Genomic DNA, 21,749 nt, shown 5'->3' on the forward strand with positions numbered 1-21,749 from the left:
CTATGACCAATCAGCTTTCCAAATTGATTCCCATGAGCTGCTTTCTACAATGCACCCACACCTTGGAGGTGTAGAGGGGGACAAATGTAGAGACTGGGACCAAGGCAGTCCCATACTCTGGCTACTTCTCAGGAGGTTCAACTTTGGGAGAGAGTCTTTAAAAACCATCTGCAACCCAGTGAGCCATCCAAATCAACACCACGTACTGTTTTTCTCTTACATTTTGCACCAGGGTCACCAATGGAGCCAGCCAGAGGCAGAAAAAACGCACTCATGACTTTCCCGTGCTCCTACATGCTTCCCTTCCGCGTTCTTCTCTGGGTCTCCAGCTGACCTGGGACCGCCACCCCCCAATACTACACCATCTTCAAACACACTTTAACATGTTAATAATCCACGTTCCAAACTCATGGTGAGCTCCATAAACGGCCTATGCAAAAAAGAGGAGTCCAAATGTTACCTCCTAGTCCAAGGCAGAGCATATCAAGCCGCATGCTTCTTAGCCACAGTCTAAAGCTGAGACTGTACTGGAGAAAGAAGAGAGATGGTCCCTTTGGCCTCGCTGGCCTGGCAGCTGGAATACTGGCAGTAATTGACGGAACTCTGTCATGCAGGAAAGGGCCAGCGTTGACACCTCAAAATAGGTGCAGCTGGTGTGATTTCTCCATACAGATTCCTCCTCTTGAGTCTTCTACACAGTCTCTACTTTTAAATCGTAACTTACATCGTTGGAATTTGGCGGATGGGTTGCTGATGATTCTACAGATGCGGCCTCAGTATCTGTCCTGATGGTGTTCGGTTCAATCAATATGGCCTAGAAAACAGAAGAAATTTAAACTTGATTTAAATTATAAACTTGATTATAAATAATGTTAATAAATAATACATTTTTATTTATACCCTGCCCTTCCCAGTTTAAAAACTGGGCTCAGGATGGTTAACAGCAAATACTGTATAAACATTGATTAAAATGCGACTTAAAAACAGCATAAAATACAACATAAAATGCAGCATCAATATCAATAAAATTCTAAAATTCAGGGGTCTTTTTTTGGGGGGGGGGAGACCCAGTCAGTAGACATCAAGTGGTATTATCAAGTGGTATTATTAGCTGGTATTATCACATTTCTTATCCCTATCCAACCAAAGCTATATTCCTATCAGCTAAAATATGTACCCCAGGACGTATCTGAATGTATTAATTTCAATTTTCATCCTTTTCTCATTTTTTCCAGTCTTAAATTTAGTTCTCCACATTTCTGCATCAGTTTGTAGACACTTTTTGTTTTTTGTTTTGTTTTTTAAAAAGAAATCATTTAAATTTCTCATAATTTAAGTGCAAAGTTTTCTTAATACCGTGTTTCTCATATTATAAGACATGTCTTATATTTATTTTTTCCTCAAAAAAACACACTATGGCTTATTTTCAAGGGATGTCTTATTTTTTTCCTCCTCCTCCTGCCGCGGCCGGCATTGCTGCTGCGCCTATCACTATGTCTTATTTTCGGGGTATGGCTTATATTCCTTGAATGCTTAAAAATCCTGCTATGGCTTATTTTATGGGTATGTCTTAAAATATGAGAAACAGGGTATATGCATTTCATAATACTTTATAACATATTTTTGGAGTTGATTTTCACTAATAAATGCACTTTATGCACACTTTCCTGTAATATAATGCATTTTTGAATTTTATTTTCACTTACATATGCATTTGTAAGCATGCTTTCCCCTAATGCATGCAGTTTTAGTACTCATTACTTGGTTTGAGAACTGAATCACAAAATTTGGAGATGTGGATTTTGAAGGATATTATTTCAGAAAATGCAAATTAAGTAGTTTTGCATTAAAATGTGAACCGGTTCCCCCACTATCTGCCCAACCTAATTGGGTCATATGCATTTACAGTGGTACCTCTACTTACGAATAACTCTACTTACGAATCTTTCTACTCACGAACGGAGCTCCGTCCGCCATCTTGGATGCGGTTTAGATAGGATTTTTTCTACTTATGCATTCTACAACGCATTCCTATGGGATTCGACTTACAATTTTTTTCGACTTACGAATGTGCGTTCGGAACGCATTAAATTCGTAAATAGAGGTACCACTGTACTTATGCAGCTGATTGAAGTGTAACTAATACACTCTGGCCCCCAAACACAGATACAATTGCAATTCTGATGAGAATTATACACTTACCTCATTGGAATCAGAACGGGTTGCCTTACACCAAAAATATGCAGTGGCAGTTGCGATGCAAAATTCCACAATGGTGAATGTCAGCAATACAATGGCAATCCTATTGCCTGTCTTCTCCAAAACGGAAACAAACACAATGTTAGAAAGCTGATCACCACACTGAACTTTATCCATTTACCTTCTCTTTATCCCATGAACCTGCCTAGATTCGTACCTTTCCCCCCTCTATTCTGTGTGAATGCAGGAAGAAGTTCTTTGAAGCTGTCGACCAAATCAGCTTTGATCTGGCTGTGGCATGGGTGTCTAGCTGCTAATAGGAGATGAGACTCTGGCTGTAATCCTGGGAGTAATCCTTATTGAACACAGTGGGACTTACTTATGAGTAAACATGCATAGGATTATTATCAGGCTGCCTGTGTCCTTTTTTTTTTCTTTAGAAGTTTTATTCATGTTTGGGATTTTTACATACATTACCGTATATTATCTCCTTCCAATTTTTAAATTTCCCGTACAGTTTTTTCCTTTCCCTCCCTTCCCGCCCCCCCTACCCACATCCATTGGAAGGGTTCAGACAGTTGACCTCAGCCATGGGCATAGCGTCTTTAGTTTCCACCGAATGTCTTTTGTTCCAGTAGTTTCTATCCATTGAAGATAAGGGTTCCATCTGTTCCTTATCGTGGTGTACTTGACCTTCCACGTTGTTTCCTGTAACGTGACTGCAACAATGTCCGACTGAATAAGTTCATACAAATAACTATTCCATGCCTCTACTGTCCATTTTTCAAAGCTATTGTTGCCTTTCCCGCTAATATCATAGCTTTGAAGGTAAGCTGGTCACCTTTCTTTATAGCCATGTTTCCAAGTACTGTATACCCATTGTTATGAAATCAAAGTCTATTGAAAGCTTCACTTAAAAAAATTCATTGATAACCTTTAGAATTTTATTCCAATATTTCTTTACCTCTGGGCATTCCCAGTACATATGAGAAAACCATCCCTTGGCTTGTTTACAGTGCCAACAGTTAGAATTCATTCCTGCTACCATATTAGCTAGCTGGGCCGGGGTTCTGTACCATTTTAGAAAGAATTTTAATTCCAGCTCCCTAAATTTGCTTATTTTAATCTCATTTATTCCTTTCATTATCCTTTCGACCGTTGATTTGCTAACTTGTTCTTTCTTACTCCACATCTTTTGAATAAGTTGGTTTGTCTGTTTCTTATTTGCAATCATTCTCTTATAGATTTTGCCTATCATTCCTTGTTTCGTTTTTTCCATTTGTTTGTATAGTTCCTCTATTGGCTCTTCTGAACACATATTTCCTATCTCTTGGGCTTTAGAAATTTTATTGTATAGTCCTCCAATTTTTAACCAATATTGGTTGCCTATGTTCTCTATTACTTCCTGCAATGACTTTAAGGACTCTCCTCTATACATATCTTTAACTATATGATATCCCTTAGTGTTTAAAATTTTCCACCATTTGTGATCTTCTATTACATCATAAATGCTTTCTAAGGGTGCACTTTGAGAAATCTTTTTAACCATAAAGGTTGCCATTTCCTCCATATACCTAATGCCAATTTCCTGGGGCCTATTGCAGGTTTCAAATCTTTGGTTACATTATTTGTGAAAATTCCAAATCTTCCTGCACCATTGTTTACCTCGTCTTCAAATTTAATCCACTTTTGTTTGTTTTCAACTGTGATTTCTAGTAAAGTTTTTAATTGAACAGCTTTGTAATAATTGTAGGTGTTTGGGAGGCCTCACTCTAATTCTGATTTGTGGTTGTACACAATAAATTGTGTGGTTGTACACAAATCTCTTTTGTATCCTTGATTATTTACTTCCAAATATCCATTGTCTTATCTCACGATTCCATTGTTCCAATTGCTGTTTTCTCATTCCTAATGGGATAGCTTGGAAGAGATGGCTCAACTTAGGGACTCAGAACATTTTGGTAACCTTGACTCTAGCTGTAATACTTAGAGTTTTGTTTCTCCATCTTTTCATATCCTTTAGTATTTTATTCCATACCTTCTTATAGTTCAGTTCTGCCATTTTGTTAATATTTCTGCAGTGTTCAATGTCCAGGTATTTTATTCTTTTAGACCCCAGGCCCATTCCTGTTATGTTGTTAATTGCTTTTTCCCCGGCTAGATTCGCATTAAAATACATTATTTCTGATTTTGTTATATTTACCCCTAATCTGGAATATTCCTCAAAATCTTCTAATATTATCTTTATTTCTTTTATCCCTTCCTTAGAATTTGTTATGATTACAATAATATCATCTGCATACAAATTTATTGTCATTTCCTCTTTCCCAGTCTTATAGCTCTCTATCCTTCCACAGTTCCTTATCCTTTCCGCTAATTATTCTATGGCCATTATAAATAGGAACGGCAAAAGAAGACACCCCTGCCGAACGCATCTGCATTTTGGGAAAGGTTGGGATTATTCACCATTAACTCTCACCACTCTTGTGTCCTTAGTCCAAATGATTAAGCTTGAGAAAACACCCAGTGCTGTACTTTTATGCCAGCTCTTTAAAGCTTTTTGGCTCTCTCTGTGTAAGAGAGACAGACAGAGAGAGACAGAGAGAGAATGTGAGGTGGAAGGGAGAGAGAGAGAGAGAGAGATGTTCCCTGCACAGTCTGGCTCCAGTCTCAGCTGGAGACTTTCAAGATTCATGACTAATAAATAGCACCACAATGTCAGTCACCTTAGGTTCTCTCTTAACCAGGATCTGGAAACAAGATCTTCTGAAGCTGGTTAGCAAACCCTACTTAAGATCAGGGCCAGACCATGACCAGGGCCTGAGGTGAAGGACAAGATGGTGCCCTCCTACGACCCTCAAGCCCACTGGCCTGGGAGTCAAATCTTACTTCAACACTGGCAATGGGACAATGCCCTTCATCACACCTGTGACTAGCAAGCAAACTCAAGGGGTGAAGAGAAGGCTGTGTTCCAAACCCATCAGTACCTGCTGCCTGAGGCAACTGCCTCACTTTGACTAATGGCAGGGCCAGCTCAGATGGCATCCTGGTTGCTAGCATTTACCATGGTTCATTGTGCTGATGCACCACCTAACAACGGTAAAGGCTAGCAGGGGGAAGGTGGCAGAATGAGATTTATGTTAGAGAGAGCTGGGTGAGGGAACATGTGGGCAGCTTTTCCCCTAGTGAATTTCACATTGTACAATGCCAACACAGAAGTGGGGCAAGCATCACGACAATAATGTGGTGCCTGACAGTATGGATGTGCGGGCTGTGCAATGGTTGCTCTTTGAGACTGTGCTATCCACATCTTGACCCTCGCCTACCATTTGGGATCCTGACAGTCCCTATGCAGCTGGCATGCTGACTCTGTTGTATGCTTGGCAGCGTTTACAGTCACCTTAAGCACATTGTAAATGCTAGTCCATTTATATTAAAATATGCATGTACTAACTCCTCTGACCCCCCCCACACCCCGTTAATCTCAAAAAGTTACGTTGTTGCTGAGGTATGGAAACTTACCATAACCAGAGAATAGTGATGATTATCATCGTAATGAAATGACCCATTTTTGCTCAGGTCTACTATAAAAGTCAATATTCCAAGTAATGCAAAGATGGCACTGATGATATTCATGGCTTGGGAGCCTTTCACCTGAAAAACATAAAACACTGAATGCAGGCTATTTGGGAGGAGGGATTCTGCTAATTTAAAGTGGTAGACAACTGGAGGAGCTGCCATCCTCTTATACTGTATAGTCTTTGCTTGGGAACTCCAGTCTCTCAGTTCCAATGTCAAGTGAGACTCATGATGTGAAGCACCCAGAGAGAGTGGATCTGGCAGCCATGGAAGCTGCTTAGGCTGAAAGACACAAATGGCAGCTTTGGAGGGAGCTGAAGGCGGCATGATAGAGACATCACTGCCTGTGATATACTCTTTTTTTTGTCTCGCTGTGATCTCTGCTCAAATAGGTTTTCTGAAACACTCCTCGCCCTCAATGCATCCCTGAAGAGAGACAATAGGGGTATGAACGCCATCAGCAGCAATGCCTCTGTTGTCTGCTATTGTCTGCCTCCAGCTTTGGATCACCCAAGAATAATATATCAACTTTCCTCTGCTTGAAACTCTCACCCTCTCTGCAGCTGCTTCATCTGGGTTCCCGGAGATTCAAAACCTCACTACAAAGGCATTCTTCAAAGTTCTTCCCATAAGACTAAGGAAAACTTCAAATGCAGCCCCATCATCCTTTGCATGCTTACTCAGATATAAGCTCAGTTGAATTCAGTGAGGGTGAGTCGTGTGGCAATTCTGTGCATATTTACTTGGAGGTAAAGCATTCAGTGGGACTTACTCTCATGTAAGTGGCTATAGGACTGCAGCCCTAATCTAGTAGATCTAAGGGAACCTGCAGCCCTCCAGTTGTTACTGGACTCCAGTTCCCATCAGACCCAGCCAACATGGCCAGTGGTGATGGATAATGGGAGTTGTAGTCCAACAGCAGCTGGAGGGCCATTCCCAATTTTCCATTCCTGACCTAAAGCTTTGTATTTACAATAATTCACAGGAATGGACTGAAAGGGCCTTGGAAGGACATGCCAGAAAGCAGAACAGTGCTTCTTGCTCTTGCAGGAAACATTATATGGAGAAGCTGTAAGGAAGATGACTAAATACTGGGCCACAGGAGAGGGGACATTGTTATCCTCCACACCCTCCTCCTCCAAGTGGCACAGTACAAGCCTCTCACTCTGTCCAATTTGTGGCTAGTCCATCTGGAATATATGGCAACTCAAAAAGGAGTGCAGTAATGCCACCAGAAGTAGCCCCATTCCTGCCCTGCCGTTTCATAAATACGGTATCTACCACAGTATCCTTTGCACATATCGCATAGCTCTTGCTAGCCGTACTCCCCATTATAAAACCAAGCTTCAGCAAGGCGGCTGCATCATCTACCCTCAGACCTGGGTATATGTCCCTTTGTGGTGTACTGAGCCTTTCAATGCTGTGCAAAAACTCTCTATATAAAGCAGAGACTTCCCCTGAAATAGGACCACATATATTTCATGAAAGCCAGGTGTACCAAACCTATGGCCCCCAATATGCTTTTGGACTCTATATCCCATCAGCATCAGCCAACCTTGCTAATAGCCAAGCACGATGGGAGTTGTAGTTCAACAGTATCTGGAGGGCAGAAGTTCCACTTCCCTGATGTCATCTATCAGGGCTGAAATCAGGCTTTGAATGGGACTTTCTTTAACCTCAGAATCCACTTTCACTTCAGATTATTGTTACAAAGTCTCCACTATTTCTTCATTGCATTTATATTCTATATTTCCTCCAGGAAGCTCAAGTAGCACATATGGTTCTCTCCCCCACCCCTCCCACAACCTGTCCTCACAGCAACCCTATGAAGTAAGTAAGGCTGAGAAATAGTGACCAGCACAAATTCTCCTCCTGAGCTTCATGGCTGAATAAGGATTTGAACCAGAATCTCCTCAGTTCTAGTCCAATGTTCTTTAACCACTACACCACAACACACTGTTGCTCAGTTGATCCCCGGAACCTGCCAAACCTTAGCTGTTCATCTGAGGTGAGCAGAGTTAGACTACAGTTAAAAGAACGGCTGACTTCAACTCACTGCACACTCTGTAGGGCTCTTCTCAGCACCAATTGAGAGGCATCCGGAGACAATGAACTGTTCGGGAGGAAGGAAACAAGTGTGTAATTGATAGTCATGTTAAAGGCAGTCACCCTTCCCACAATCACTGGACCCACCTTAGAAGGCTCTGATAGAAATCGAGAGGAAGATTGATACCATCCTTGCTGGCTTTTCATTTATTTTTAAGGATGGTTTGTTAAAGGAAGAAAAGCCTATTATAGCCTGTTAATCACATGTAACTAGGTTGCCCCATCATCTGGCCAGGTCAGATTTCCCACATGTAAAAGATCTCTACTGTCTGGGACAGCTCATCTTCTTACAACTCACTTAACATCCCAGTCGTCTACTTCAATGTTCCATTCTGGGCCTCAAAACTAAGACTATTTCTGTACTTTCTCTTGGCAGGCACCTCATACCTCCAAAAGGAAGTTGGAGACGCAAGATGAATGAGGCCTGACACCTCTGCCCTGCTCTGAGCCTAGGCAGAGCCAACCCCAGAATAATGGTTGATCAAGTGATCGCTGAAGTGACTGGGGTGATGTGGAGCCATGCTAAGGATTCTCTGCTTCGGAGCCACAGAAAGAGTGTAGTGCATTTGATGTCGTTGATTTTAGAGCTGAGATGAAACTTTTGGTTTTGTGAGTGTCAAAAATAAAAGAAGGTAAAATAAAAAGAAAGAAAGACAAAAAAGAGCCTCCTATTTTTGCAGTGTTGAACACTTGTGAACATATCTGACATTGACTTTAGCCCTCTTCAAGTGGTTTATGTTTGAGTTAAGTGACCACAAAAAGGGGGAGCTGTGGGGACAAGCATGCTAGCCCACCCCTGTTGCCTTCCCCTCTGCAAGTTGGGTGGTGGTGGTGGTGGTGGTAAACGTATGAACTGAAGAGCCTGCCATTTGGATCTGTTAGGATTCCGTTTCACACACAGGAAGACTCCGTGAGTACAGGAGGCCCCTCACTTTGTACATTCACCTTACAAGTCATGGAAGGTGATGGGAACAGCACCAGCGGTGTGGAATTAGTGCCCTATGCACACCCATCATGAGTTTACCTAACATACAGAATATTCAAAGAGGGCTCTTGTCTCATTGCTGGTCTTCTCTGAGCCATTTCCCTTTTCATCCTTTGCCCTCACAGTCTTCTTTAGCCTCTTTCCCCCACGCTGCCGTTTATTCCAATGGTGAACCATTTTATTTTGTCAATGGTTACACAAAGAAGGGGTGCGAATCTTAGGCGATGATGTCAAGGAAGCTTGAAAACAACAGAACCCACTGATCACCTCAGACAAAGTGGCTGAGGACTGTGAGGGCAGAAAGTATCAAAACAATCTGATTACTCAGTGAGACAAGTATCCTTAGCAGTCCTTTGTCTGGCTGTGTTAATTTCAAGGTGAATGTTTGCCGGAGCCCTAATCAGGGCAGGAGTGAGGAACAGATGCATCTTGGGGAAGAGGTTTTGCAGAAACAACTTAAGGGTGATTTCATACGCGAGGCTTAAATAATCTTTGAACCTCTCCATTGCTCAGCCATGGCCAATTTTAATCAGGCTATGCCAGCACTTTCAGACTGCTCCTAGGGTGCCAGCGCATAGGCCGGCAATGCAGAAGCCTAGCATTTTAATTCTCCACAATGCCCCAGAGTAACATGATATCAGGGGCATGGCAGGCAATTTATCATGGGGGCTTGAAGCTGCCCATTGCCACCAGCAGGTAAGCCTGAAGCCAAGGACACCCTGTAAGAGGAGGAGGGGCACCAGAAAAGCCCTCTGCCAAGGGCCCCCTCAGATTTGGAGATGGCTCTGTTAGAAAGCAGAACCGGGGCTTTTACAATATAAGTGTGCCTTCTGCGCCCCTTAGGTTTCCCATTCGCATCCCATCGCAATTTAAAGCAAGGATCACTTTAAGCCTCACACACAAAAAGGTAAAAGACAACACAGAAGGACACCAATAGACAGCGAAGGAAAATCGAGCTATAGAGTGAGACTGCCCAAGGCAAGTACCGGTAAGTTGTATGAAGTGGATGGAGAATGGAAGATGTGAACAGACTGCAATGTGAAAAATGAGATGTTGATGGAACTTCTCAGAAAAGACAGCCACAGGTTAACAGTAGGAGTGAACATTGGCAGTGCACCCCACCCTAACCTCACCCATTGCTAGGCAGCCATTTCCCCATGCATTTGCCCTAAAGTAAGGTCAGGATGCACCCACTATTTTCTGTATGATCTGCTATAGAAAGTAACTTGCAAAAGCGGCATTTTCAGATCACATTTCATGAACTGCATTTGTTTAGCACTCCACACTTCCTTCCTTCCTTCCTTCCTTCCTTCCTTCCTTCCTTCCTTCCTTCCTTTCCTTCCTTCCTTCCTTTCCTTCCTTCCTTTCTTTTTTTAAAAAAGTGTAAACATGTGGGTTTCATTACAGAAGCAAAGACTTTTCCACTTATCTGGCCAGAATTCTCATGCTATTTCTTCCCTTTCCACTAGCCCACCCTCACCCTGATCCTAGTTGCTGGTGTATTTTTAGTTTCCTTGCACTGCAAAGTTTGTGTCCACTGCATCTATGCAACTTCTACCAGAGACACCTTAGCAACCCATCTGCTCCTCAAACTGGTTCCTTCCCAATTCTTCCTTGAAATTGCAAGAGTGCAATATTGTGCAGTCTGTCATTAATAAGGAACAATAGTTTAGGCTCACAACTCCAGGAGGAGGAGGCGGCACATGTGTACAGGAGTATAGGGAGAGAGGGAGAAATTTGATTCAGTATGTATTTAAAGCTGAACATATCAAATTCATACCCTATCCTTCAAAATTCTCACATCAGAATTTTACAGTGCTGTTCTCCACCCCAAAAATGCTTCCAAGAACACATATATTAGGGATAAGAATGGAGGTATTGTTGAAAAAGAACACACAAAAATGCATTATATCAGGAGGGGGGAATTGCTTGACAAAAATGTGTACATTATTCAAAAGTGCATATAAAAATGTGTTTAATGGGAGAAATTGGCACTAAAACACTGGTGAATTTTCAAGAGGATTTTGAAAATTATTACTGCAAAAAGCAGACAACTGAGTTCAAAATTAGAAAAATGAGAAAACGAGAGAACCAAAATTGACATCCCTTCCATCCCTATATGGGAAATGTGTACTGAAGCAATACAAGATAAAAATGAACCAGAGATGATAAGGGCTTAACTAAACATTACAGGGAATGCATCCTGGCAGACCAATATCTGCCCCCTTCATCTCCTTGATAATGTCACTGTGATTAGTATTTCCCCACTGCAGTTAACTGGCAGCTACCGAGGATGGGGAAATAAATGCTTGACAGCATGATGTCATTTCACATGTTGATCTGACATGTTTATTTGACATTAATGGTGACATGCATATGGCATGGCAGGGCAGGGCGAGTCATGTAAGCTGGCAGCAGCTATGTGTCCTATTAACATCTGATTAAGCCCTGAAAGTGGTAAATATATCAGAAGAACAAAATTCTCTCTATATTCGAATACTGGATATTCAATATATTGAATTTCCCTAAACCTTGTCAAATGATTTAGAGCATAGAATTTATGCATGTTAAGGAAATAGCAGGGGAGTCCACAAAGATCTCAAAAAGCATTTGCTATCCCTGATCCTAAACCCCTTTTTCCCATGAATTAAGTCCAATGGAACTTCTTAACAAGTAAGGCTGCGCAATAAGCAAATGGTTAAGTAAGAATTCTTGCTGTCGTTCCTCTTCCATTAGAGGGTGGCAAGCTGGCAGAGAGGAGGAAGATCCACAAAGAGGCAGGGCCACATGGTTGCACTTTTCTGGCTTGGTTGCACGGTGACATCGTAAGAACGACCACAGAGAAGCCATACTGCATATCAGCTTGGGCAGATGGTAACCCAACATGGATCCTGATTAAAGTATGTGTTTGCTGTCTGCATGCAAGTTAAAACAGGCTCTGGGTAATCATGTGCTGTCCTTCTTCAAAGTTCCTTCTCCCATGCAGCAAGAGGAGGTGTTGAGAAGCCACAGAGAACTCTTGTATTTTAAAACACCTATTATGATGTTTCACTGGGAATAGACAGGGCCAGAAGGCCGGCTTGGATAAGTGCTTGGAAGGAATGAACTAATTCAGATGAACTAATTCACTGAATTGAAAAAAATCTCTGAATTACATTGGAAAGAAGCTGTTATAATTACTGGGTGAACACTGTGGAACTCTGGGCAATTTCTAATTCGATAAAATTTCAATTCTTAACTCTGTTTGTTTGTGGCCAATGCATTTACCATTTTTACCTATCTGAAAAGTGATGCTCCTATTTAAGCTTAAAGAACACAGTTCTTGGGGGTTATAAGTAAAGCAAATTTTGAAATTACACAGTGTGTGCTTTCTTAGACTTATTGAGTATATTTTACATTTAAGCAGAGCAGCTTGTAGAACTCTGAAGGCTGGGGGGAAATGCCAAGGATGATGTGAACAAAATATGAATTGAAGGGATCTAGTCCAACCCCCTGAAATGCAGGAATCTCAACTTGAACTGTACTGTACTTGATTCCTTTTGGGAGGGGTGCAATGCATCTAATTCCTTATTAAAATGAACTTTCCAAGTACTGGCTAGGACTCACGTTATTCACAGAGCACTGCTGAAAACACCTTCCTGAGGGGCTAGCTCTACTATCAGGCAGAGTGGAGTCATTGCCTCAGGAGTAGAGCCCCTGAGCCCCTCAGCTAAATTTGCCGCAGGCCTGTCAATATACCCCCTGAACTAGCCTGCTGCTCTCAGGTGCACGGTGCTATCACATTGACAGCATTGAAGTAAGGTTTAACTGCCAATCTAGTCAGCATCAGTACAGTGGTACCTCGGTTTATGAACACAATTGGTTCCGGAAGTCTGTTCATAAACTGAAGCGTTCATAAACTGAAGCGAACTTTCCCATTGAAAGTAATGGAAAGTGGATTAATCCGTTCCAGACGGGTCCGTGGAGTACTTAAACTGAAGCGTTCATAAACTGAAACATGGGTGTAATTGGTTCCGGAAGTCTGTTCATAAACTGAAGCGTTCATAAACTGAAGTGAACTTTCCCATTAAAAGTAATGGAAAGTGAATTAATCCGTTCCGGATGGGTCTGCGGTGTTCATAAACCGAAAATTCATAAACCGAGGTGTTCATAAACCGAGGTTCCACTGTACATAGAATGGGTGGAGACGCCATCTTGTGTTTTGTCTCAGACAGGGAAAAGTTTGGGGCTGGCCCTGCCTTCCCCAGCATCAAAGTCTGCATACCATAAGCAGAAGGGTCTTCCAATCTAACTGCTGATGTTCTGCCATGTCACTCTGAAAATGGCAGCTCTGCCCAGCCAGTGAACTGCACCCTTCAACCCAACAAGATTAGGTGAACAGAGAATCCAGTAAGACCAGTTTTGGCACTAGGTGGCACTGGATTTAGTTGTGGCTGGGTGAAGTCTGCAGTTGCTGCTCTGGTCTTGTTGGAGAGAGACAGGAAAGCTCTTGTCTAGCTCGCTGGACTCTGTCTCCTCTAACCCAGTGATTTGTAAACAGCCTCCTAACTTGTCTGCTCCTTCCCTCCTAGCAATAGCCTTTTAGTTAGACCCAATGCCAGCATTAGCAACTCCTTGCATGCTGAGTAAAGGTGGCCAGGAGTCAGAGAAGGTGGGGAGGGGGGAGAAGGTGAAAGGGTCAGAGGCATAGCTGCCAAGTTTTCCCTTTTCTCGCGAGGAAGCCTATTCAGCATAAGGGAAAATCCCTGTAAAAAAGGGATAACTTGGCAGCTATGGTCAGAGGAGGTGTTGAAGAAAATTTAAAAGGGATATACAAGGCAATCCTTGTTACCAGTATATAAACCAGGAATAAAAGGGGAATACATAGGAGAGAGAAACTGTTCTGGGAATGAGAAGTGGTTGTAAAAGGACCAGGAAGAATGGATGACAGAAATTGGAAATTGTGGGATATGGTACTAGTGTGAAAGGAGAATGGGAAAAGAAATTACAGGAGATTTTTTTAAAAACACACACACACACAACACATTTAGAGAGGTATGTGGGGATGAGGAGAGAAAAATATAAAAGAAAAAGCCTTCTTAATGGATCAGAGAGGCTGTCACAAATAGCTCCAGAGCAAAGGTCTGTACTTGAGGAAGGCTTAGGTATGGAACCCTTGCCATTAGGAAAATGCTGGAGCAAATAATGTAGGAATGTCCAAAGATGGATTAGATATTAGTAGGAAATGATGTCAGTAATTGCCAGCTGATTATGCCAAACTCTTCCTCCATTTGCCACCATTTTGTGACTGTTGGGGCTCAGTAATATGAGCCTTGAGAGCAGAAAAGGTGAGAACCTCTTGCTGTAGGCCTTCCATGACATGAAACCATGGTTCTGGACCGGCTCCTTAATGCTAGCTGGAAGGCCTCCACGGGTCTAATGAACTTTTAGCCTGTCAATGGACTTTTAAAAAATCCATTATCCAGAGACAAAGATTGCTTTTTTATGCCTCCCAAGTCTTAGGGTCACTCCTTCAAAAAGAATGAATTCACTATCTAATACCAAAGTTAGTTTGGTTGCCTCAGGAGATGGAAAATAGGTGGCAAATGTACAGACATTCACTGGGATGTTTATGTAATCACAATTCCAACCATAACACAACCACCACCTCATTTTGGTTTGGTTTTTCAAGGTTTATGTATGTGAAATACTTGCTAATCTTTTACAAAGCTTTGGAGGTGACATTTTGTCAAAAGATAACCAGGTGCTTGCTTCTGCCATAGACAGAAAGAGGTTTTTTTAAAAAAAAAACCTTAGGGTTGAAGGCACATTTTATCCTTTCTGTAAAAAAAGAACTAGTTGTGAGACTTGGAAACATTTTATATGACTGTGTGTTTTCACTTTATTTCAGTTACTGAAAAACTGAAATTACTGTTGTTTTTTCAGCATGAACTGCAACAGCTACGTTTAATAGGCTATATCTTTCTGCAGTCTTACATTCCCAAAGCCCTTTTACATGTTCCATGTTGTTGGAAGAGAAGACTATGAGTTGATGTTGCAGTCACGTAGTGTGGACAGGCACTACGTTATCTAAGATAATGTAGCCACCCTTTGGTACAACAATCTGGGCTGTTAAACGTTAATTTAGACTGCTGCAGTGGAAATTATACCTGGCTATTACCTGGTGATTTATTCTATGCTCCAGGCCCCAACCCCTGGAATCTTGCACCACTTGGAGATTGAGGTGGCATGTAACAATATCCTAAAAAAATAAATACCCTCAAATAAGGCCAAACCCCAAATAAGACTAGCGTGGCTCTCAGACCTGAATCCCTGAACCTATTTACAGAAGGTGCTTGTAATTACCAATCTTTTGGACTGGAACATAAGGAAATGAGGGCAAGGGTGTCCCTCTCTCTAAGGCTGCCACCCACAGTAGCTATATAACATTTGATAGATCTCCTGCAGATCTTCTTTTGAGTAGTTCAATATTCATAATTTCAAATTATGACTCAGGAAAACTACACACGTTACACAACAGTGTGTAAAGAAGCCCTGCTCAGTGTTTGTTTGTTTGTTTGTTTGTTTTAATGAAAAGTTGCCTCAGGAGGCTGCGATTTTGAGGGGAGTAGCAAAGGTGGTGCTATGCTTAACTCTTCCCTTGCTGGCTAATTTTCTGTTGCAACATTGCTCCTTCCAAAGCTGCTTTCTCCCTATTCCCCTAGGGAAGAAAAATCCCATTTTGATGTCTGGAAACCGAGGGTAGCGCATCCTGTTTCGCTGTTTGAGAAGAAATGGGGAATGCCACCCTGCCCGTGCCCCACTGCCCCTGCAGTGGCAGTGTGAAGCAGCAGCAGCGGCAACAGTAGGTTCCAGCAAGACCTTGCCAAAATCTCTCAAGATCTTGCTGGAAATCAGCGCTGAGTCCAGCACCACTTCTCCACCTGTAGTGGAGGCAGCAGGGCAGGTGCAGAAGGCACTAGCTTGAACCCTTCCACCACCTGAAGCAGCTTCTTCTCTGCCTAATGGTAGCCCTGCTGGAAACCTGTGAGGGCAGGTGATTTTGTACACACACACACACACACACACACACACACACACACACACACAGCTTAGCATCCTTTCCCCCCTGCCACTTTTCCACTTGAAATTTAAGCCTTCCAAGAGTGCTTTTCATTTCATTTTAGTCAGAAATTAATTAAACCCAGGTAGTTTGCACCTAAGGGTTCGTGCATTTCTGTGTAATTCTGCATGGAGACCCAAAGGAGACATCTTTGGGTGACAAGATGTAAAACAGACTTTGCAGCAGAAAGGGCATTGTGTCTTTAGAGTTTTTGACACATTTGATTAAGTTTTGCACAGATTTTGTGTGGAAAGTGTGTGTGGGGGGGAGAGAAACCACACACATTCTAGACAGTGTCTGATTTCTCTAACATGAAATTTCTCAGAAGTAAATACTAAATTTATCCCTAGGAATTTAGTCCAAGGATCTCAGCACAACACAAACTTTACATATACAATCATTTATGTATTTTGCTCTCTAGAATGAGGAAGAGAGCATCTGAAAAGGTTTGATTTTCATTTTTGATTTTTTAAATGTAAATTGGCATCTCCCCAAAATGAAAACGTTTTCATTTTTAGTTGCACTACACTAACAATACAGTATAACGAAAAGAGAAGAATTCTGGACACTTCAAAACAAAACTGAAGAGGGAGGGAAGGAAGTCCAAATTTATAACATATTTTTTGAACATAAAGGACAATGTTAGGCAAAACACTTAACGAGTTTCAAAATGGATTACACACTTTTGAAAGATGAAAAACATCGTCTCTGTTGTCATTATAAACCAAGAGAGGATCTGATGGCTTCACTCCACAGCATTGCCTGAAATCTCCATTGGGGCTGCAATCCTACACCCACTTACCTGGTAGTAAGCTCCACTGAACTCAATGGAATTTACTTCCGAGTAGACAAGTCTAGGATTGTGCTGCAAATCACTGTAGTCCAGGAGTTTTCTGATGGCTCTGCAAACTTCTCCTTCAACAACTGATGCCCCTTCCAGGCTGTTACTATCTCTTTCTCACACTTGGCATGCCAACTCTCTTTCCAGTTTTTCCTTCCTCACTCTTCCACCTCGCTCCCCATCTTCCCAGGGGGGCTTGTCCAGTCCCATGTGTGATACTCACGGATGCTCCTCCCAAGAAGGGGATCTCTCCAGACACAAAGTATGAGGTATATACACTGGTCAAGGTGCTGAGAATGATCCCAAAGCTAATGTGTATGAAGCCAGTCATGATCTGGATGGTCTGTGGGAACAATCAGGGGAATAATACTTGGCACTTGATGGTCTAAATTAACATTCACACACACACACACACACACACACACACACACACACACCCCTTAATGATTACACCAACTTCGAAGGACTGATGCCAGAGAATCTACTGAGTTGATCTTTTTAATGGTAAGATCACTATTCCTTATGTTCTAGGTAGGACATCTTTCTGCTGAGAAAGTGCTTTCACGATTTTCATCTATTTCATTTGACTTTGTGTATCAGACAATCTTTATGTTCTCAGCACTTCCCGACTGTTCACCAGTATAGTTAATGTCATCTGGTAACTAAATGAAAGCTGACATTTACAAAATCTGCTCTAATTAACACTTCTGTATTGTTGGCAGAGGAGGAGGACATCCCACTAAAATCTACTCCAAACCAGGCTGAGCTGATCCAGGTGCACCTATGAGCAAGTAAGAGAAAGTGAGATTTGGAGGAGGGGGTTTGTGACCATTGCAAATTCTGGTCTTTTGGTTAACTCAGAATCAGCCAGATTATGGGAGATCGCAGAGGATGTATGCAGAATGTATTCAAATAAGCTGGATTCAGGTCACCAGCCATTTATGATAGGGCCACATCTATCTATCTGCACACATCCTGGTTTTACCACCTGCCTGGCACAGCAAAAATGGGAGGTGGGAGATACCTAGCAGGCTACAACTTATGACTGATGTTTAGCTGGGTCATAAATTACACAAGGCTATTCTAAACGAGGCAGTGGAGAATATCAAGTGAAATGTGTTCTTCTGCCCTGGCCTGTACACAGGGGACCATGTTTATCTGGTTTGCCACTGCTCTGGATTTTGTGAGGCATGTGTAAAAGGACTCTGTTAAATCCAGTTTTCAACTCAAATTGCTGTTGGTTGTACAAATATTAACAGTTTGGGCAAGAACAAACCGCCACCATGTTACAGCCAAAGAAACCGCAGCCATAGTGTAACATAAGCCTCTTGCATTTTGGTCAGCTGGAGAGACACTGATTAGGGCTCATAATACGTGGAAGATGCTTCTATTTGGAGCCTGTTTAAAGGCAGAAGAAGCCTGTGCCTGTCTGCCTTTTGGGATTTAGTCTGTTTTAGGACCATTCTTCTGTCCTGGCATTGGGTGACAAGCAGCTGAAGGGAAAGGGCCAGGAAAACGTAGACAAGTGCAAGGAGGAAAAGAAGGTAGCAGCTGTCAGAAGGTAATTGACAACATTACACGTTGGGGCTGAGTTGGTCAAAGTGGATCCCTCTAGATGTTGACGGATTACAACTGGCATCAGCCCTAGCCAGCTGTGACCAAAGATCAGGGATGATAGGAATCATAGTCCACAATATATGGAGGGAACCACTTTGGCTACCTTTGGGGAAGGTGCACATGAGAATAGTGTTTGTAGGGGTGGAGGGACAATATTTCTTCTGCTAGGTTTCCTCACAGTAACAAGTAAGAAACAACAACGGTGTGAGCATTAGGAAAGGAGCCACTAGGTGACAAGTCTGACACCTTCAGAGTTGCTAAATCACTTTTTCAAAGTTAAAGGACTCTGTTGAACTATACTGATGCATCTGGTGAAAATGGTAGGTGTATGTGAAATTACAGGCCAGGCCACATCTTCACTGCTGGTGAATTAGGTCCCACTTGGTGGAGCATCAGTTTTACTGGCTCAAAACCAAGTAGAATTTGCCATCCACAGGAGATTACCACTTGCATCTACTCCACACACAGTAGAATTGACTGGGACAACCCGACCAAGGTTTCTGAATTTACAAATAACCTGATATTTACTAGCCCCCATTTCTTCCTTTTTTAATGTCTGTCTGTCTGTCTGTCTGTCTGCCTGCCTGCTGCGGGGGAATTGTGTGCCTCTCATTTTTATCTGAACATAATCTTCATCTCCGTGCATTTGTGCTCCCATGAATTGTGCAGATTGTGAGGCTTGGTAAGAGAAAACAAGGCACACAGTATGAATTGCATTTGTGCCAACAGATGGGCAGGAAGAGTAGGGCTGCAATCGCATGCCCACTTTCCTGGGAATAAACCCCATTGAATACAGTGGGACTTACTTCTTAGTAGGCATGTGTAGGATTGCACTGTAAATGTTCTTTTCAGCATGGTGCAGCCTAGCACAGCAGTGTGCTGACATCAATTCCTCTGACAGGCTATTTTTGTGGTGACCCAAAGCACTCTTATAGCATATCTGTTGCCTCACAAGCCCACACGCTCTGGTTGGGAGCTGGGCTGTGTTCATAAAGGGAGTCGGTGTTGCTGGTCTGGGAAATCCCAGCACAGCAGCATACCTATTTTTAGAAGGTAGGGAAAAGTCTGTTTCCATGCTTTCATAATTCACTGTAGCATTAATGCATCGAATCAGCCATGAGATTTCCCTTTGTAAATGTAGTCTGTGCTGGACTCTCATTTATTCTGAACCTGTGGCAGGACCAGTACACATGAGTGTGTAGTAGACACAGCAGTTACTTTCTATGCAGATTCCAACTGATATGGCCGTGTGCTTAAGCTATTGTCTTAAAGGCAGCCCCATGCATTTTGTCTTCTTACAATTGCAGAATAAGAAACCTTTTTCACATGCATAAAGAGAGTGGCATGGAATCTGGGCTTGATAAAGACATTGTACTGAGCAGGTCCACTCAGTAATGTGGCCCTAAAGCCTTCTCTTTCCCCAAAGTGTTGCCCTCTGTCTTGCTATCTCCCATCATCGGTCTGTAAAGAGGCAGGAGAGTAAAGAGGGGAGAAGCCTGTTGTGGGGAGGGTGTGCTGCTGCGCCTTATTATCTGCAAACCATTGCAAGAGTGTTCTGACTCTGCCCTTAACATTCAGAACAAGGCAAGCTTGAAAACCCCACTCTGCCTCCAGGATCAGTGCCAAGACTTGTTTTGAGTCACCACTCACCAAGACTCAGCCATGGAACCCATTTTAAAAGCTAGTTCTGAGCTCTGGCAGGAGTATGTGGATTAATAGTGAGGAGAAGGCCTCTGGGCATGTGCAAAGTATTCACACCTACACACACACACACCATATCGGGAATTAGTGTTCAGGGCCGCAGGTGAGGTTTGTAAGCAGTCCAATTTCCCGCATCAGACTGATGCAGGGATAGGCGCCCATGCCCCCACTTCCCCAATGTTGATGGACTCCAGCTGCCATCTGAACCAGCCAATGGTCAGCGATGAAAGGAGCTGTAGTCTAACAAGACCTGTAGGACCACAGGTTCCCTGCTCATGGTCGGTCTAGTCCAGTACTGTATTCTGTTTCCAATTGCATTCAGCCCTTTGTCAGCCCATTGTGTCTGGAAAACTCAGAAGCAGGGCATAAAAGCAATGGCCCTCCCTTGTCTGTCCCCAACACCAGGCATTACGGGGTATACTGCCTTTGAACATGAAGGCTCCATTTAGTTGCTGTAGGCTAACAGTGATGGGCACAGCAATTCTCTCTCGCAAATAGTGGTGCTAGGATTCGATCATGTTCCGCTGCCTATTTCTGCCTTTTGTGCTGTGTTGCTAGAGCGATGCTGCTCACTTCCTTCATGTACCGAGGCACGAATGCTCATCTGTCGCCTCCCCTAAAATTGATGCTGAAGTCTGCAAGCCCGTAGCACGCACCAGGGCACCGGGCATTTTAGAGGTAGCGACCAGCAGGGTCTTTTCCCACTCTCCTTTCTGGCTGCAGATTTAGTTACTGCTCCTTGGGAATATTTAGCATATGAATACACACACACACACATACATATATATATACACACACAAAACCACGAGCTGCTCTCAAAAAGCTATTCCCTTTCATCTGAGAGGCATAATAAATCCCCAGGTTAGTTTAAGGGACCATAATGATTAGCTGTCCTGATGTTTCTCCCCCGTCCCCCGTCCTGCTTCTCTCTCTTTCTCTCACACATGCTTAATTCAGAAACAGGAGAGATCTAGAATAACACTGCCCCCTAAGTTAGGAGATCGGATGCCATTTCAGGGAAATCCACCCCAGTCCTCTCCATCCATCCATCCTCCTCCTCCTCCTCTTCCTCCCTCCCCCCCAATATTCCAGCTCACCTCCCTCCCCAAAGTGCCTCCCCCAACGTTCTGTCACTCACCCCCAGCACTCGATTCTTCCCTTTGGGAATGGTTTCCACTGTGTACATCACAGTCCTTCTCCCCAGCCGGAAGGTCCCCATTCCCTGCATGGGGAACTAGCTGGCGCGTTTGCTCCCAAGCCTACTCGGTCCCTAGCAACTGAACACTCAGCTGCCTCAGCCCCACGCAGGCTGAGCATGGATGGCAGCTCGCTTGGCCTGGCTGTGCTCAGCTCCAGCACTCTCTCTTCTAGGGAAAGGAGAAAGAGTGGTCTTATTGGCTTCTGTCAGTGGTGATGTCACACACAGTCGGATATGCTGCAGAAAAGGCAGAACGGGGTGGTGGTGATGGGGGATTCATTCCCTCTTCCTGCTGCTGCTCATAGGTAAATCCTGCTTCTGCCAGAACTGCTTCCTCAGCAAGCACAAAGGCAAAACCAGGGTGTGTGTGTGTGTTTTGCATGATGCTACCAAATTCCAGGGAAATAAATGCTTAGTTTGG

General features: G+C 43.0%; 1 protein-coding gene across 1 annotated transcript; it reads right to left on the reverse strand.

Annotated features, from left to right (window-relative positions):
- Positions 1–447: 447 nt before the first annotated feature.
- LOC118090200 (membrane-spanning 4-domains subfamily A member 15-like) lies at positions 448–21,358 on the reverse strand. The gene is made up of 6 exons (XM_060279853.1): positions 21,269–21,358; positions 17,036–17,155; positions 7,835–7,891; positions 5,722–5,853; positions 2,203–2,316; positions 448–814 (listed from the first exon to the last, which is right to left on the reverse strand). The coding sequence occupies exons 1-6, from the start codon at positions 21,356–21,358 to the stop codon at positions 692–694; spliced, it is 636 nt and encodes a 211-aa protein (XP_060135836.1). The 3' UTR covers positions 448–691.
- Between the last annotated feature and the right edge of the window lie 391 nt (positions 21,359–21,749).

Source organism: Zootoca vivipara, chromosome 1, assembly GCF_963506605.1.
Source record: "Zootoca vivipara chromosome 1, rZooViv1.1, whole genome shotgun sequence".
NCBI lineage: Eukaryota > Metazoa > Chordata > Lepidosauria > Squamata > Lacertidae > Zootoca > Zootoca vivipara.